At 50.6% G+C, this 18,497-nt stretch overlaps 1 protein-coding gene across 5 annotated transcripts in view; it reads left to right on the forward strand.

Annotated features, from left to right (window-relative positions):
• The window catches only part of CES5A (carboxylesterase 5A), a 155,510-nt gene extending 137,299 nt beyond the window's left edge, over window positions 1–18,211 (forward strand). For 3 of the 5 annotated variants that reach the window (XM_070398607.1, XM_070398606.1, XM_070398608.1), the window contains exons 2-13: window positions 423–627; window positions 2,775–2,913; window positions 4,366–4,499; window positions 6,004–6,157; window positions 8,077–8,181; window positions 10,244–10,348; window positions 11,099–11,239; window positions 12,270–12,338; window positions 13,650–13,797; window positions 15,192–15,341; window positions 17,483–17,555; window positions 17,661–18,208. In XM_070398607.1, coding sequence (XP_070254708.1) covers window positions 503–627; window positions 2,775–2,913; window positions 4,366–4,499; window positions 6,004–6,157; window positions 8,077–8,181; window positions 10,244–10,348; window positions 11,099–11,239; window positions 12,270–12,338; window positions 13,650–13,797; window positions 15,192–15,341; window positions 17,483–17,555; window positions 17,661–17,913 — 1,596 coding nt within the window. In that variant the 5' untranslated portion in view covers window positions 423–502 and the 3' untranslated portion in view covers window positions 17,914–18,208. Of the gene's footprint in view, window positions 1–422; window positions 628–2,774; window positions 2,914–4,365; window positions 4,500–6,003; window positions 6,158–8,076; window positions 8,182–10,243; window positions 10,349–11,098; window positions 11,240–12,269; window positions 12,339–13,649; window positions 13,798–15,191; window positions 15,342–17,482; window positions 17,556–17,660 lie in introns of all 5 variants that reach the window. The other 2 variants (XM_070398604.1, XM_070398605.1) reach the window with 2 other exon arrangements.
• The last annotated feature ends 286 nt before the right edge of the window (window positions 18,212–18,497 follow it).

Genomic DNA, 18,497 nt, shown 5'->3' on the forward strand with positions numbered 1-18,497 from the left:
GGGTGATGCACAGGCAGTTGTGCTGGCGGGTTATGAAAATGACGGACGTGTGGGAAACTCAGGGCCCGGTGGCTCCGTGCAATCCTAGGCTCTACAGGGCCTGGTGTGTATCGTCACCTCCATGGGAAGGGAGGCTTCTGGGCACAGAAGGGAGAAGGGTTTCCACGGTAACCAGGGGGCATGTTGTGGCTTGGTGCTGTTTTCCCAGATGAGACTAAGTTTGTGCTCTGATACCGGTGACTTCTAAGGCAATTTTGAAGGAGGCCATGGACATGGGTTCCTGGAGAAGGAATCCAGATACTTCCCGTGGCACAGCTTCTGGGCCCAGAAAGAGCGCCCCCACCTGGGGGAGCTCTGAGTTGGGCTTATTCCTGGCCTCTTCCCAGCCAGCTCCTGATTCCTCCCCATGTGTGTTCCCTCAGGGCCAGCTGGAGATGGACCCACCAGGAGCACCAGGCTGGGCTGGGTCCGGGGGAAGCAAGCCACTGTGCTGGGAAGCACCATGCCTGTGAATGTGTTCCTCGGGGTCCCCTACGCTGCACCCCCGCTAGGATCCCTGCGATTTACCAACCCAAAGCCTGCGTCGCCCTGGAATGGCATCCGAAACGCCACATCCTACCCTAATTTGTAAGACCGGGCTTGATCCCATGGGTGGCCTGCAACCTGGGAGTGGGGGCAGGGCATTGAGGGGGAATGAATGAAGGACATGTAGCCCCATGGGTGGGGGGAACATCGGGGGGGAGGGGGAGAGGGCTACAGAAGTGGCTTCCGTGACCACATGGCACCGTTCAGAACATACAGATCCCCTGAGCTCCCGTCCAAACTTCCTGAATTGGAATCTTCAGACCTAGAAAACTGGATTGTCTGAAAGCTCTCTGAGGATTCTGAGTTCGATCAGGTTTGGGAGCCACTGTGATGGGCTTACTGATTGGAAGGGACAGTCAGTCAGGCCTAGTCTCCTTGGTCAGACTGGATAAGGGCTGTAGAGTGAAGAATCACACTAAAGCAGCGGTTCTCAACCTGTGGGTCGCGACCCCTTTGGCGGTCAAACGACCCTTTCACAGGGGTCGCCTAAGACCATTCTGCACATCAGATATTTACATTATGATTCATAACAGTAGCAACATTACAGTGATGAAGTAGCAACGAAAACAATTTTATGGTTGGGTCACAACATGAGGAACTGTATTTAAAGGGCCAGAAGGTTGAGAACCACTGCTAAAGGGATGTTAGTGCTCGCAGTCAACACCGTGCCCATGCAGAGCCTGGCCCACAGGGGAAAACCCATAACTCCCTGTGGAATGATGGCCCGAGTGTGTCTCTGTGACACAGAGGAACTGGGAGGTAAGGAGCTCCCAGTCACTGCAAGTTTTCAAGCTTAGGTAGGCTACCAGTTTCCTGGGGAAATGGTGGAGGGGCCTCATGCATGAGGTGGGAGCTGAGACTTGGAAATCCCCAGGAATCTTCTGACTGTCAAATTTTGTCAAGTCCTCAGGTTGGTCACATTCCTGGCATTGCTTTCACAGGCCAAAGGAGTACCCTGGTGCCAGGAAGCTCCCTAAGCCTCAGAAGACCCCATGTGGCCCAGGGACTGAGGACACTAGCAGATACTCATCTGTTCATTCATTCATTCATTCATTCATTCAGCTCATATCAATAGTTAGATTCCCTTAGGCCCTGGATGACACCACCATGGGTTAGACATAGCTGCCCTCAGGAACCTGCAGACTGGTAGTGGTGGTGGGGACATACACGGCAATGACAATTAAAATACAGAGTGACAGGGGCCACCATAGGGGATCAGAGAAGGTGCTGAGGAAGCACAGAGAACCACTTAGCCTAGCTCTGAGGGGAGGTCAGGGATGGCTTTCTTGGGAGCCTGTAGCCTCGATTTCTGATAAACAACTTACAAAGGGGCAAAAGGGCATAAAAAACTTGTCAGGGGGTAGATTTGCAGCAAACCTGTATACTATTCTACCACGAAATTAAAGTGATTGAGCACTTTGTAGAAATATTCACAAACACAATCTCATTCCATCTTACTGTGTGTCAGGCTTGGTGATGGGGGCTCTGAGGTACGTAGGTGACTAATACAGAGCCCTAGGCTTCCAGCTGCTCACAGTTGAGCTGGGACTATGATTACACTCATATACAAGTCTAGAGGAGAAGTTCTAGGAAAAACACGCAAAATATGTAGGTGTTTCCAAAGATACCTATGGTCTATCTGGAGAAATCTCAGAAGGCTTCTTGGAGGAGGTAACATTTAGACTGAATCTGAAAGAAAGGGAAGAACATGAGCAAACAGAGGAAGACAGCAGTCTAGCCAGAGGGACCACCAGCTTGAGCAAAGGCCTGGGTGCAGGATTCTCTCTGCCAACCTGTCTCAGTTGGTTCCTGGCGGAGAGGCCTGGAAAAGTCCTTTTGTTCCTCTGGGGTCAGAAGAGGAGGCTGCCAGAGCCAAGCTCTTGATTTGCAACTCAGCGTCCTAACCTCTACAGTTTGGGGAATATGTTGAGCCAGCCGGGTCTTTATGCATGTGTCTGGATTATGATGGTGGCTGCTGGGGGTTAGTGGTACAATTATTATTCCTCCTGGGAACTAGATCAAAGAGAATCATGGTTTGTTCATTTGTGCCACTGGGTGGAGGGGGCATGATGAACGGGTACCAAAAGCCCCCATAGGCATCTTCTGCTCAGGCCCAGGAGACAAGAACTGGCCCCTCCCAGGCAAGTTTGCTGACAGCGACTCCGGGGGTTTCTCCTCCTCTTTCCAAGGTGCTTCCAGAACTCAGAGTGGCTGTTCTCAAATCAACACATTCTCCGGGTGCACTACCCCGAATTTGGAGTGTCGGAAGACTGCCTGTACCTTAACATCTATGCACCAGCCCGTGCCAACACCGGCTCCAAGTTCCCGGTAAGGCTGTCTGCCGTGCTGGGGGCAGGTCCTTGGGCTGGGACCCTGGCAGAGTGGCTGGGGGTCTGGAATCAGCCCCAGCCTCCTTTTGGGTAAAATGGAAATGTAATCATTGGCAGGTCAATAACTTCCTTCAAAAGTCATTCGAATGACGTATTCACTTGATCCCCTTTTCGCTTCTTTGTTGGCAGTGACCTGACCTTTGATTTTTATGTTGTGTTGTGCTTCCCCCTCTGTTGAGCATTTAACGGCCTGTAAACAGTTAGAGAAGGCACTGCTTAAAAGGACTCTGATTATTTTTGTGTTTGCTTGTTTGCTTGAAAAATCCTTCCGTTAAAGAAAATAATTGCCTTCACCAATTTTTCTGTTTGCAATGAAGTCAGTCAGGTAATAACGCGGAGCATGCCACTTAAGAATGTGAAGGACCCCTGTGTAAGTGAGTAAAAAAGGCGCAGTCTAATTTTTAACCACACCCTCCCATCATCTTTTCTCTCCGATGTCAGTGCAATGAGAGACTTGCTGTGTTGCACGATAACAGCAACATCTATTGATTGCTGACGTGTGCTAGGCACAGTACATTATCTCATCGAGCCCTCCACAGTAACCCAAAGGGTCAGGATTATTGAACCCATTCTACAGATGACGAAGATGAGGCACAGGGAGAGAGAGCGTAAGCGCCTTGCTCCATGCTCTACCTCAGTCAGTGGCAGATTCTTGTGTCAAAGCCAATGCTTTGTCCAGTTCTCCTTTTTCCTCAGTGGCTTCCTTCTCTCTTCCTGCCCCAAGGGTGGCAGTCCCTAATAGGACCTTTAAAATGGAGAATGGAAGGCATTTATTATTAAGTATAAATAGTGATAATAGGATTTGAATGATGATTTATGTTCCCCAGTCCCAGTTTTTCTAATCAACATAGTAAAGTCTCCACACTTCTCTTCCCTTTTTTTTCTCTCTTCTCTTTGCAGGTAGACAAAAGCCTTAGATTAAAAAGCTTAAGCTGCTTTTGCTTCCCTACATGGCTTACAATGATTTCCATCTTCCTGTGGGTCACAAGTTCAATATTTAGTTAATACTTTCCGAGCACTTGGAGTGTGCCAACATTGTTCTAGGAACCTCAGATGCAGAATCTTGTTTCATCCTCATAATAGCCTCATAACTGAAATACTTTGATGCTTCACATCCTACAGATGAGGAAAATGAGACCAGAGAGGCTAAGTAATCTGTCTAAGGCCACACAGCTGGTCAGTGGCAGAGCTCAGACTTAAACTCAGGCACTCGGATGCTGGAGTCCACCTGCTTCACCCTGAGCCTTCTTCTAAATAGAAAACCTCGGATGCTCTTTAGAAAGGAAAATGAGACATTTGCATTTTCATAAAGAAAGAAGGACCCAGCATTCACAGGGAGGGGGTCGGAATGCTCGACAGGCTGGCCGGAAAGTTCCTCTCCCCTCCTTAGGTCATGGTGTGGCTTCCGGGGGGTGCCTTCCAGACTGGCTCAGCCTCCATCTTTGATGGGTCCGCCCTCGCTGCCTACGAGGATGTGCTGGTTGTGACTACCCAGTACCGGCTAGGAATGTTTGGCTTCTTCAAGTGAGTACCCCCAAATGATTGACACCCCTGGTCCCCAAGGGGCAGCTGTGCAGCAGCCGTAGGGGATTCAGTGCCCAGCATCCTAAGGGAGGAGCCTTCAAGGACATTGAACAAATTTGGACCAGATTATTAGGTAATTTTAGCAACTATGACAGATAACCCCTCACGTATTAGTGGCTTAGAGAAATAAACATTTTTTCTCACTTCAGTAAAATCTAATTGAGGGTTCCTAACTGACAGACATCCTTCCACATGGTCAATCAGGGACCCAGGCTCCTTCCACCTGTGGCTCTGCATTTGGCCAGCAGGTGGAGAAAGAGATTAGAGGAGGGCGGTCTTTCTGGGTCAGCCTGGAAGTGGTGATCATCACTGCTGTTTACACACCATTGGCAGAACTCAGTCACATGGCCATGCCCAATACAAGGGAGACGGGGCAACGTAACCCTGGAAGTCAAGGACACAGAGTGTGTGAGCCATTAGTCATCCCTGACATAGGGCCCCATCTCAAGGCTCTTCAGATGCTCACCTGAGAATAGTCACTCCATTGCATTGTCTTCCCATCCCATTAACTGTCCACCCATCCCGGGAAGCATGTTCTCTGCATGAGCTGCACGCAGTCTGGGGCCATGGCCAAGACCATGGACTCTGGGGTCAGACTCATTGGGTTTGAATCCCAAATCTGCAGCATTTTAGGTCCTGGGCAAGGGATTTGCTCTCTCTGTGTCCTGATGCTTTGTCTGTGAGAAGGAGCCGATGTATCCAGCAGTATCCTTAGGGCTTGTTTGCAGGTTTCATTGAAGGGAATTCGTGTGAGCGACGCCTCAGAAAAATGCAGCCACTGCCCAAACCACTTCGCAGCAGAGGGGCCCTCGAGTGGCGTATAAAACATAAACATACTGGTCTCTTGATATCCCACCCTCAGCCCCTGCTCCTTGCCTCCCACTGACCGCACACATAGAGGTCAGCCTTTTAGGAGAAGGGTAGAGAAGGTGGGGATAAAACTCAGAGGGGCAGACAGAGAAAGACCAGCACCACCTACCTCACAGGTTTGGAGGGTTACGGGAGCATCAGCCGTAAAGCCCTTAGGACAGTGTCATGCGCAGTGCTGCCGCCACTGTTATTGTTGTTATTATTCACTTAGTCATTCACGGGAACCTCTGTGCCCAGGCAGGTCTCACTCCCTGGTGCAGACCAGCTCTCAGGAGCAGGACTCTTCTGGAACCCATGGATTCAGAGGAGCCTGTGCATACCCTGAAATTGCATCTGCATTGTCTGTGCATTTTTCTGGGGTGTGTAACTCTCCTCAGATTCTCAAACCAAAACCCCAGCAGAGGGAGAGAGCCAAGCCTGGTGCTCCCTGCTGCTCCAGGTCTGATTCTCAGCCTTTCCACGGAGGGAGTGGTGATGCCCTGACACCTGTCCACAGCCTCGGCCGCCAGCTCCCTGGGCTTCGGGAGGTAGACAGTGGCCCACTCAGGATGCTCATTCCGCCTCTTGCCCCCAGCACAGGGGACAAGCACGCGCCGGGGAACTGGGCCTTCATGGACCAGCTGGCCGCCCTGACCTGGGTCCAGGAGAACATCGAGTTCTTTGGTGGGGACCCACGCTCCGTGACCATCTTCGGCGAGTCGGCGGGAGCCATAAGTGTGTCCAGCCTTGTGAGTTCTCTTCGGTGGGGGAGGTTACAAAAAAGAGGATGATGAACCACGTACATCTGATTGGTGCTTCATGTTGAACAAACACTTTCAGACACACGGTCTCCCTGGAGCCTCACGCCGTGAGTCAGGGGCTCCGTCTCGTTGTAAGGACGAGAGCTGTCGTCGGAGAGTTTACATGAATCATCCAAGATCACATAGTGAGCGACAGTTTGAGGAAAACTCATTTGTGTGTGTACAGCTGAAGGCCTGGCATCCAGTTATCAGGACTGGTTATCATTGACTAGAGAAGCTCAGCTAAAAGCATCAAATAGCAAAGGATGCATGTAAACATTTTATTTTCACTTAAAACATAAAAGGTACCTTCCTTCGCCAGTAGTTTGATGCGGGGTTTTACTTTCCAGAGTCAGTCTGCTGACTGGAGGTCCAGTAAGGCTCTCCTGCATAAGCCCCCCCTCTCCCCAGGATCCATTGCCCTTACATTGGGGGCTCAGTGTCCTTACGGTGAGCAGTGACTTCAAGATGCTGTGAAGTGCCCTAACCGGTTTGGCTCAGTGGGTAGAGCGTCGGCCTGCGGACTCAAGGGTCCCAGGTTCGATTCCGGTCAAGGGCATGTACCTTGGTTGCGGGCACATCCCCAGTAGGGAGTGTGCAGGAGGCAGCTGACCGATGTTTCTCTCTCATCGATGTTTCTAACTCTCTATCCCTCTCCCTTCCTCTCTGTAAAAAAATCAATAAAATATATTTTTAAAAAAAGATGCTGCGAAGAAATCTGTGGATGCAGCCCTCTTATGGAGCATTCTATCCCCTCACGTGGTTTACTCTTATCTTGTACTCCCCTCATTTGATAGCCATATTATTTAGCTACCTACCTCTATCAAGTTACACCCCCAAAGCATCATTTTGTTTTCTTTTTACACACACACATCCATTGGTTCCCAAGATAGTTCACTGGTTATGTAATGACAATGGCAAGTGTAACTGACAAAGCAGATTTGGAAGCAGACACACCTGGCTCCTGGCAAGAAATTGATGGGAAGAGAGATGTGCAGAGGGGCCGGGATACGGCTCCGGGCTCTGCGTTCTGAGTGGTCAGTACTTCCCGGGCATTAGGTAACATGTTAACCGCAGAAGTCAGTCGCATGGAGGTGGGTTAGGCTTCTGCTGTATAACATTTGACAATATACAAGGTATTCTTTACCTTTCCGTATAACCTTATACGGTAGATTATACTAACTTTCATATGTGGTAGCAGCCACTATTCATGAGTGCTTATTACTTAACCAAGCGCTGTGCGAAGCCTTCTGTATTCATCACTTCTCCTGCTCCTCAAGACAAGTTTGACGTGGGCTTAGTTTTTTTATTTAATATATTTTTTATTGATTTTAGAGAGGAAGGGAAAGGGAGAGAAACATCAATGATGAGAGAGAATCATTGATCGACTGCCTCCTGCAAGCCCCCTATTGGGGATCAAGCCCGCAACCCCGCATGTGCCCTTGACCGGAATCGAACCCGGGACCCTTCAGTCCGCAGGCCGCCGCTCTATCCACTGAGCCAAACCTGTTGGGGCAAGTGGGCTCAGTTTTTACTGCAGTTTTATAAGAGAGTAAATGGATGCTTAGAAATATTCAGCAACTTGCCTGAGGTTGCCCCATTGGGAAGTCAAGGGGCTAGCACCCACACACCAGAATGCTCACCCTCAAAGTTCACGAGGAACATGGGGCTCAGAGAGGTTATTTAACTTGCCCAAACCTTTGCAACTAGTCCTCGAACCCCCAAACCAGGACTTTTCCTTCTCTAAGGTTAGCTCTCTAGAGCAGGCTTCCTGAGAAGTTTTCCTTACAGGAGGGGTGGGTGGTGTGTGATGGGCAGGAAGCCCCTGGATAACTTTTGTGGGGTCTCCTGTGTTATCTCTCTCTCAGATCCTGTCCCCGCTGGCCCAGGACTTATTCCACAAAGCCATCATGGAGAGCGGGGTGGCCATCCTCCCTTACCTGAAGGCCCCGGAGGAAAAGCGGAATGAGGATGTAGGTAGATGTGCACACCTCTCCGGCTTCCTCTCCTTGGTCAGGTGTCGGCAGACCATGTGCTTGGCCTGACTGACCGTGACCGGAGAATCTGACGCTGAATTGAGGTGAAACGTGTTGCTCCATGAAAGGCCTGGTTCCGTAGGAAATGGGTCCAGCTGCACAGTGCAGTGCTGCTGGTATGCATGTGTGTGTGTGTGTGTGTGCATGTGTGTGTGTGTGTGTGTGTGTGTGTGTGTGTGTGACAGTTCTCACATTGTATCCATCAATCTTTGCTGTGATATATATCTTAGTCCCCTGTACCTACTCTATTCCACCTAGAGTGCTCTGGTGAGATTCTGATGCTGTTGCCAGCTCAGTAGGAAATAACACTGACATGTTAATATTATCTGGCAGGAGATTGGGAGGGGGAGGGGAGGCATATGTCCCAGATGTTCGTCATCTGTCATCTCGTCTTTGCATTCTGCCGGTCAGTAAGCACCTGGAGACCGAGGCCCCTGTCTCTTCCATGTCCCAGCATAATGTCTGGTGTATGTTAGGCGACTCTACACGTTTACTCAAGGAATCAGTTCATGAATGAGCTGATTCATTGAATGAATATTAATGAAACAATGGGCTACGGAGCCATCTCCTGGGTATCATTCATGTTAGTGGTGCATTTCCTTAAACACTTTATAGAAGGTAACAACATACACCGAGAGCAAAAACAGAGTCATAATATTGCAAAAACACGGTCACTGCAGACGGAAAATTGAATTTGGTAACGTGATATATCAGGCTGGTGTCAGTGTGTGCGGTGTGGTGTGTATGCATTCATCCACCACACACAGAGTGAGTGCCCATTGCTTCCCCGCTCTGTGTTGGGACCTGTGGGTTTATAAGTGGAGAAGGCATCCTATATAATAAAGAGGTAGTATGCAAATTGACCATCACATCCTCGCACAAGACGGCCGCCCCATGTGGTCACAAGATGGCCAGTAGGGGAGGGCAGTTGTGGATGATCAGACCTGCAGTGGAAGGCAGTTACGGGTGACCAGGCCGGCAGGGGAGGCCAGTTGGGGGATCGGGCCTAAACCGGCAGTCGGACATCCCCTGAGGGATCCCAGATTGGAGAGAGTGCAGGCTGGTCTGAGGGACACCCGTCCCCAGTGCACGAATTTCGTGCACTGGGCCTCTAGTAGACTATAATCATTTTTATGATAAGGATTTCAAGCCTGCAACCCATGGGTATGTTTGGAGGTGGTCCTCAAACGCTTACAATATATGTTTGTGCATTTGCCCAGGGGAAGGGTCTGGGGCTTTCATTGGATTCTCAGAGCATCTGTGATCCCAGAAGACTAAGGGCACTACTTTCAGGGGGCACATTCTACACACGTGGAAAGTTCGGTGATAGGGCAAGAAGGTGTTTAGCAAAGGGCTAGGTAGATGGGGGCCCTTGGGGTGACGGGAGATCGGAGGAGGAGGGGAATCGTAGGGACTGCCATGTCTGAAAGGACATCCGAAAGAAGGTAGGACTTGGGTCTTAAAGAGTGAGACAGGAAAAAAGACGTCAGGGCATTCCAGGCTGGGGGTGAAGGTGAGGGTGAGGGTGAGGCTGGAGCAGAGCTGACCAGCTGAGACTCTGAGCTGGACTCAGGTCTCAACAGACCTTACAGAGCTGCTCCTCTCCCTTGGGGCCTCCTGACTCTACGTGGCACCCCAGAGTGGGGCTTCTGGGCTCTGTGGGGCCTAGTGCTAATGGAGCCGACATCACAAGTCTGTGACATCACAGGTCCCGCCATGACCAGGAATCCTGACTCAATTCCATGGCCACAGACTGACAGATCCTCACTCCCAGCTCTTGCACTTGCTAAAGATGACAAGGAGGGTCAGGCGAGAGCGTCAGGATGGCCCGGGGCCAGCCTGCCCTCGCTGTGTCCATTCCATGAGAATGGGGAGGGCCAGCAGGCTGGACGTCGTATAAGAAGGACGGGCCTGGGACTGGACTGAGGACTGTTTCCATGTTTCATTTTCCCAGAGGCTGTCCGTACTGTGCTCTAACCTGGTCCTTCTCTGCCACCAGTTGCAGATGATTGCAAATATCTGCGGCTGCAGAGCGGACAACTCCGAGGCCCTGCTGCAGTGCCTGAGGGCAAAGTCCTCCCAGGAGCTGCTGGGCATCGGCCAGGTGAAGGGTCTGGGGCAGGGCTGCCCTTTGAATGGAATGGTGGACAAACCTGACGGCTCTTATTTATTTTGACTTGGGACTTGGAAAACTATGGGGGCTGGGATTCGTGGTAATGGCTGTAAAAACGTGACTGTAGGTCATTTTAAAAATATATACGTTTATTGATTTCCGAGAGGAAGGGAGAGATAGAAACATCAATGATGAGAGAGAATCATTGATTGGCTGTCTCCTGCACGCCATCTAGTGGGGATCGCCATCTAGTGGGGATTGCCATCTAGTGGGGATCAAGCCCGCAACCTGGGCACGTGCCCTGCCTGGGAATCGAACTGTGACCTCCTGGTTCCTAGGTTGACGCTCAACCCCTGAGCCACGCCAACTGAGCTGCAGGGTTTATTTTTTAAAAGTTGGCTGGACTGTACTCCCAGAGCTTGCATTCAGCAGGGAATTTGCATTTCTAACAAGTTCTCAGGTAACACTGATGCTGCTGGGAGCCAGGCTTTGAGAACCACTGGGCTAGGCTGCCGTTTCTCTTAAGTGGATGCTATTGTTACCGCTTATTTGCAGATGAGGAAACTAAGGCACAGAGAAGCTGACCCCCTTGACCAGGCAGCCGGATGTGTGGGGTGGACCAAGACTGGCTTCATTTCCCTTCCCTACCACATTTTGCTAGAGTGGGTGGGCTCAGGGTGGGTTGGTTTGGGGCCAGCAGATTTTACAAACAGAGACAGCTTCCGCCCTTTCTCATTTCAGGTCGCCAAGTCTTTCACGCGAATGGTTGATGGTTTTTTCTTTCCTGACGAGCCTCTAGAACTGCTGATTAAAAAAACGTTCCGCTCAGTTCCTTCTATCATCGGGGTCAATAACCACGAGTGTGGCTTCCTGCTGCCCATGGTAAGAATCCCGACTCTGCCTCCTGTCGCTCCCTCCACAGAGGGGCCGGGGTTTGCTCCCACAGCCGGTCACTCCCACGGACGGACGGCACACGCGTTGTGAGGGATGGAGCCCACCCGCCGAGCACAGAGCGGTCGTCCTTCCTCTCTCTGAAGGAAGGTCACTGGGGGTTGGGGTCAGCCAAGGCAGGTGTCCGCCCTGTTCCTCGTTAGGTTTGCGGTGAAAGGAACAACTCTGTGTAAAACACTAAGAGACAATGGGATCCGTTTGAGCTCTGTTCAAAACACCACAAATGCTCGTTTCAAAGAAGCATAGTTCCTACTTCGAAGGTATTGAAATCCATGACACCTTCCTGTTCTGGCATTTGGATGTCCAAGAATGCTCCCTAAGCTGGTGCACCGGTGCAAGCTGCAAAATCATCGATTCCTTTCGTTCATCCCACGAGAATGAACTAGGCACGTACTGTGTGCTCTGAGCTCAGATAAAACCCGAGCAGGCAACAGTGAACAAATCATATGGATTCAGGTTTCCGCACGCCTCCATGACCTCCTGGTTCATAGGTCAATGCTCAACCACTGAGCCACACCAGCCAGGCACCAATTCCCTCTTCTCTGAGGACATCAGTCAAATTGGATTAGGGCCCAGATAACATCCTCATTTTAACTTCATCACCTCTTTTAAAACCCTGTCTTCTCACATAGACACATCATGAGGTCCTGGGGTTAGGGCTTCCACATAGGAATCTGTGGGAGACACACACACAGCCCATAATGTGGCCTTGTCACAGGGCAGCCACCGGGGTCCCACAAGACTACAGGTGTAACGGAATGGCTGTCTTTTATCAAATGAGAGGAGAAACTGTCGGTTAACCGATACACGGGAGCTACTGCTACACATGGCCCCCGGAGGCTGGAAGGGTCACGGCTTTTCCCAGCCTCCCCTCTGGAAGGCGGGCGCCTGCACCCCCACAGAGACCAGCTTCCCTTCTGATGACCTGAGGTGCTCACAGGTGCCCCGCTTCTCTCCACAGAAGGAGTTTCCTGAGATCCTCAGGGGCTCCAACAAGTCCCTCGCCCTGCAGCTGCTGCACACAATCCTGGTAAGGATGTTCCGGATTCCGAAACCCACCTGGGACCGGGGACCCCTACTCTATGTATGCCCGCCAGGCTGTGGACTGGGTTCTAGCAATCCCGAGGGCCATTAGTCAACCATTCGCTCATTCCCTCCCTGCACACAGACACGCCGGGCAGGAGGATGTAGAGGCGGACTCCTTCCCTCCCTCCCTTTCGTCTGTCCTTAAGCATCTATTCAGTGTGTGCTCTCTGCCAGGTTCGTTTCACCCACTTACTCGTTGATCAGGTGTTAAGTGAGAGCCCAGGTGCCCCACCTTCCCTAGCACTGGGCTGCCATGATGCGCAGGCGTGTCTCTGCACTTGAGGAAGCTGTGGGCTGTTGGGATGGACAAACCTGACAGGACACTTCCGTGTGTCGCTGCACCAATCAGGGCAGAGGGATGCCCAGGGCTCTGTGGTGTCCGTGGCGTCTGTTGGAGGGAGCAGTTGGCTCGCTCAGGGGAGGGATTTGGAGTTTGAATTAGGTTTGTCTAGCGAATGGAGGAGCAGGGCTGAGAGGAGCGGGCGGAACCGAGAGAACCAGGGAGGGAGCAGAGCCGTGTGAAGAGGTCAGCGGAAGGCATATAAGGTTCCATCCCAGGGGCTGGGAACAGAAGAGCGACATGATTCAATGTCCGTTTGACAAAGGGTCCGGTGTCTGCAGCGTGGTCCAGGCTGGAGGCAGGGTTGCCGCAGGTGCTAAGGCTCAGACAGGATGTTGGAGGAGTCTTGGCTGCCTGGTGATGACAGCTGGGACTAAAGTGTGAGCGAGGGCCTGGAGGCAGCGCTGGTACCAGGGGCAGGGCTGGCTTCACGGGCATGGGATCTGTGTAGTCCAAAGGGCCTTTTGCTCAGAAGGGTCCTACACGTGGTTGAATGTCCTGTTGTCACCATCTTGAAATTCTTGTAATTTTTGAACCATTTTTCACTTGGCATTGAACGTTTTCACTTGGCACTAGATCCCACAAGTGGCGTAGCCAGCTCTGCCCAGGGGTGGCTGTTTCTGAAACATTTCAGAGAGGTGTGTGTACTGTGATTGAGGGCCTGGGATTTAGATGCGAATGGTCTTGTGAAAGAACCCTGGTTCCACCAGTTTGGGGCCAACCACTTTACCTCTCCAAGCCTCAGTCCCCTCATCTGTGAAATGGGACTGATTTTGCTCATTTGCACCACAGGCTCACTGTGTGGATTCCATTGGGCGGTGCGTGTAGAGCGCTCAGAACATGCCTGCACAGGCTGGTGCTCCACGTGTGGGCTGTTGTCGCTGACCTGGACCTCCTGTGACTGATCTTTTGCAGCACATCCCCAGCCAGCATTTACACTTAGTGGTGGATGAGTATTTCCCCGGCGAGCAGTCCATTTTTGAAATACGAAATAATTTCCTGGACTTGCTTGGAGATGTGTTCTTTGTGGTCCCTGGGCTGATCACGGCTCGATGTCACAGAGGTGAGTCCCCGAGCCACTCCCCCACCCCGGCGGGGCCACAGCACAGCAAGGCCAGTGGCGGCAGGGATCCTGCTGCCTGTGGACCGGCCCCCTGCTCAGCCTTCTGTTTCCTCACTGAGAAGGACCTCTCAGGGTGTCGGGGGAATAGCCCTGAGGGCCAACTTGTGTAGTTCTGCTGCCTTTCAGAGTTCAGGAATGCTGATCAGTTCTTACTGTTTGTGTTCCTTCCGCTTCTTCAGGGCCGTGGAGAACACTCGCACCTCCCCATAATTTTCCGGGGCCCAACTTCCAGGTTACTTTCTGTTTGGAAGTGTCTTCTCAAATGTCTTAGCATAAGGAGGGCTGGAGCATTCAGAAAGAGATTACTTGTGAGGACACACATCCATCTTCCCTCCCTCTTCCTTTCTCCCTTCCTCCCTTCCTTCTTCCTTCCTTCCCTCCTTCCCCCCTTCCTTCCTCTCTTCCTTCTGTTCTTTCCTTTCCTATAAGAGACTCACTTTAAAACTAAAGATGCAAATAGGTTGCAAGTGAAAGGATGGAAAAAGGTATTCTATGCAAGCAGTAACCAAAAGAGAGCGGGCATAGCTATCTTAATGTCAGACAAAAGAGGCTTTAGGATGACATTGTTACAGAGAATTGTTACAGACTAAAAGAGACAGAGAAGCACATCATAGAAAGAAGAGTGAGTTCATCCAGAAGCTATAACAATTATCAATCCATAGGCATCTTGCCACAGAGCCCCAAAATATATAAAGCAATAGCTGACAGAATTGAAGGGAGAAATAGTTGTGCATCCATAGTTGGAGACTTCAACCCCACTTTTCATAATAGCTGGAAACACTCTACAAAACGCAGGCAATTTCCCTAGTGATTAGTGATGTTGGTGCTTTAGTGGGAGACTTTGTAAGCATGATCACCCTTATCCAGTAGAGGAAAACAGAAAGATGATTCAGAGAAAGAGGAGGAAGTTGGAGCGCAAAGGCCTTTCGTAGAAGAGAGGTGAAGGAATGTGGGGTGCAGGAGGCATCTCGGAAGCAGGAATAGCTTCGTTCTGTTTGTCGTAGGCCATGGAACCAGGTCAATGAGAGGAAGTCACGGGAAGGTAGACCTTGGGTCCATGTGAAGGGCTTTTTGTGAAAACTAGAACCCTTGTCCGGGCAGCCTGCCCTGAGCGGGCATTGAGCTCTTTGTCACCAGGGCTGCAAGGGCCTCTGGAGCAGGAACCGCTAGTCTCCAGGAAGGAAGAGGGAAGGTAGCTTGTTCACGCCGCTCCTTGTATGGGGGCTGCCCCCACCCATAGGTTTGGGAATCCGGGATGAGCGGGGTGGGGATGCAGCGCCAACCCCGCTCCCCCTGCAGGGGTGCTGCCACGGGCTCTCTCTCCATCGCTGCAGATGCGGGCGCACCTGTGTACTTCTATGAGTTTCAGCACCGGCCTCACTGCTTCAAGGACAGCAAGCCGGCTTTCGTCAAGGCCGACCACACGGATGAAATCCGCTTTGTTTTCGGAGGTGCCTTCCTGAAGGGGGATGTCGTCATGTTCGGTAAGAAACCCGCCTGGTTTGGGGGGCGGTGGGGGGAGCTCTCCTGGTCTTGCAGGAACACGGGGGTTGGGGGGGTAAGGTAGGAGAAGACAGGGCTCCCCACCATTTGCCAAAGCCCCTCACCCACCCCAACACGATGCAAGCGCTGGAGGACTAGTTTTAACTTATTTATTTACTCTCTGGCTTGCAAATGTGGCCTTCCCCTGGGAACTACCCTTCCCGGGTGCTTAGAGAAAGAGCTGCCACTGCCGGCTGGATGAGTGTTTCTCGTTGTACTAAAGCCTAAGGGACGGGCGCTTGGGGGCACTCATGCAGTTGAATTAGAAAAAATCAGAACTGCTTTTTCCATCTCTCTGACTGCTGGTCTCACCCGCCCTGCCCACGGGGCTACCTCCCAGGGTTTTAAAAGGCAAGAACCTCCTTTTCCATCATCGCAGCCCAAAGTGGCCTGGATCCCAGTGCTCTCATGCAAATGCTTGTGGACTGTAACTGCTGAGGTTCACTCATGTATTCCTGAAGTTATGACCTGTTTGGTGCCAATCAGATGAGGTTATCAATAGAAAAAGTTACAGGAAGTGCTCACAGAAACTATCCCTAAAATACTTCGTTATAGACAGTTGCGCAATGCAGGCTCTGGGCCAGTTCCCACCGGCCTCCTGGCAATGAATGAGGACAGAGGTGCGCCTATAGAGTGTATGTGTGTGCGGCGGCTTATTCATCCCTTCATTTGTTGATTCTCATAACACCGATCATAGCAGCCACCTCCTAGGTCGCCATGGGGATGAAATGAAATAATTCTCACAAGCACACTTTTGTTTTTACTCAGCAACCACTACAGAGCCTGGACTATTGATGGGTACACAGACTCTCCAAACGGGAAAAAAAACAGGATGGTGTATGTGTCAAAGGGTTAAATTCCGAGTTTTCTAAAGAGCTCCCAAAATCAATGAGAACAGAAACTGGGTAACAGATAGAAACAGACAGTCTGTGGGAAAAGAAATGTGACTGGCTTTTAAATGTGAAAAGCCACTCAACCTCACTGTCCACAAGGGGACTGAGGACTTGTCTTGACTGAGGAATCATTTTTCATTGGGAAGAACAAGACATTTTCCATCATTATTGGGGCAGGTGTAGGGAAACGGGCAACCTCATATGTTAATGGAAAAGTCGACAAAAATCTGAAATGCATATGGTCTTTAGCCTAGCAATTCAACTCCTAGGGTTGTTTGTGTGTGTGTGTGTGCGCGCGCAATTATACTTCCACATATGCAAAAATAAACCTGCTCACGAACACATTGGTTTTATTAGCAAAAGTCCAGAAATAATGTAAAGATACATTAATAGAGTATTGGTTGCAGGAATTATATATTTATATAACTGCATATAAACATACATGTAGGGTGTCCCGAAAATGTATACACACGCTTTGAATGTTTATAGAGACAGTGTTTATGAAATTACATTTCGTTTTCAAAACTGAGCTACCAGTGGTTACAGTGTGTATACATTTTTGGGGGGACACCCTGTATTTATAGAACAATAAATGATAATAAATGGAAGTCGTATAGGCGACATTGTGGAACTATCTCCTGGATAGAATTTTAGCAAAAAGGAATATGCAGAATCTGTGTCTGTTATGCTACTGCGAGTATAAAAATGTGTCCTCCTAACCCTTGTACGTGCCTTGTTGGCCTTCAGAGGGCGCCCAAGAGCCTGGTAGCAGTCACTGCCTCAGGCCTGTAACAGTGGAGAGAAGAGATGGAGGGAAACTAATTTTTATTAGATACTCTTTCTGTACTTTAGGTTTTGTGCTTTGAACATAATATTTGAGCATTACTCCTTCAAATAAAAAATGCAATCATTAGAGAGAGGAGAGAGCGAGAGTCCCTGTCCCCCAGGCACTGGTAGGCTCAGGGGGGTGGCCGGAAGAGCATTGGTGCCCAGGGAAGATGTGTGTTCAGCCTCCACTACTTGGAGGCCATGCTTTCTCGGGCAAGTCGCAGGTGCCCCGAGCCTCAGTACCTGCAAATGCAAAATGAGTGAAACGGGAGGAGGGATGTGAAAGGCATTCATCACATTCGAGGCACCTCGGCTTCCGGCGCACCGCCCTGGGAGCCGGATTTTGTGATTATCTCCCTCAGAAGGAGCCACCGAGGAGGAGAAGTTGCTGAGCAGGAAGATGATGAGATACTGGGCCAACTTTGCTCGGACGGGGTAAGTACGCCTCAGGGGCCTCCCCACAGCTGAGCGCTTGAGGATGAAAAGCTCACCCCCACCCCCCAACACCCTCCAACCCCCCGTTTCTGCTCTCACTCCCAGGAACCCTAACGGAGCTGGCCTGCCTCGGTGGCCGGCTTACGATCAGAAGGAGCAGTACCTGCAGCTGGATTTGAACCTGAGTGTGGGGCAGGGATTGAGAGCGCAGAAGGTGGAGTTTTGGATGGAAACCCTCCCTTTGATCATGGCCACTTCTGGGGGGGCCCAACTGAGTCCTCTTTTCTCCTTCATCTTCCTTTCTCTGCTTCTGCCTTTCTTTTCCTCTTTTTCTCACGGAAGGGGTATCTCTGTGTGAATTTGATTTTCCTCCTCCTGCTTCAATGTCTCCCGCTATCGTTGGCTTCTTTCTGTTGTTCAGCTACTTTAGGGAATCAGCTGCTTCCGCTGATCCTTAGGGAATTCTTTGCAACATCAAAAAAATGCAATTTGCCTCGAAGGCTACCAGATCTCTTCAATACATCTGCAGGGGGGCGGGCTTCTTAGTTGGCATAATAATGATCGTGTTATGCATATGAAATAAAAGCAGAATGTAAAATACGTGTGGGGAACAGAATTTGATTCTGGGCTGAAAATAACCCCCCCCACAGACACACACGCCCAACACCCAAGAGGAAGTAGACTGTCTATCACAGCGGTTCTCGACCTGTGGGTCGTGACCCCTTTGGGGCTCGAACATCCCTTTCACAGGGGTCGCCTAAGACCATCGGAAAACACATATATAATTACATACTGTTTTTGTGATTAATTCACTATGCTTTAATTATGTTCAATTTGTAACAATGAAATTGGGGGTCACCACAACATGAGGAACTGTATTAAAGGGTCGCGGCATTAGGAAGGTTGAGAACCACTGGTCTATCAGAAAAGGTGTCTGCTTGT

The sequence above is a fragment of the Myotis yumanensis genome, unplaced genomic scaffold (genome assembly GCF_028538775.1).
Source record: "Myotis yumanensis isolate MYYU_CA2020_CCGP unplaced genomic scaffold, mMyoYum1.0.hap1 SCAF_18, whole genome shotgun sequence".
Lineage (NCBI taxonomy): Eukaryota > Metazoa > Chordata > Mammalia > Chiroptera > Vespertilionidae > Myotis > Myotis yumanensis.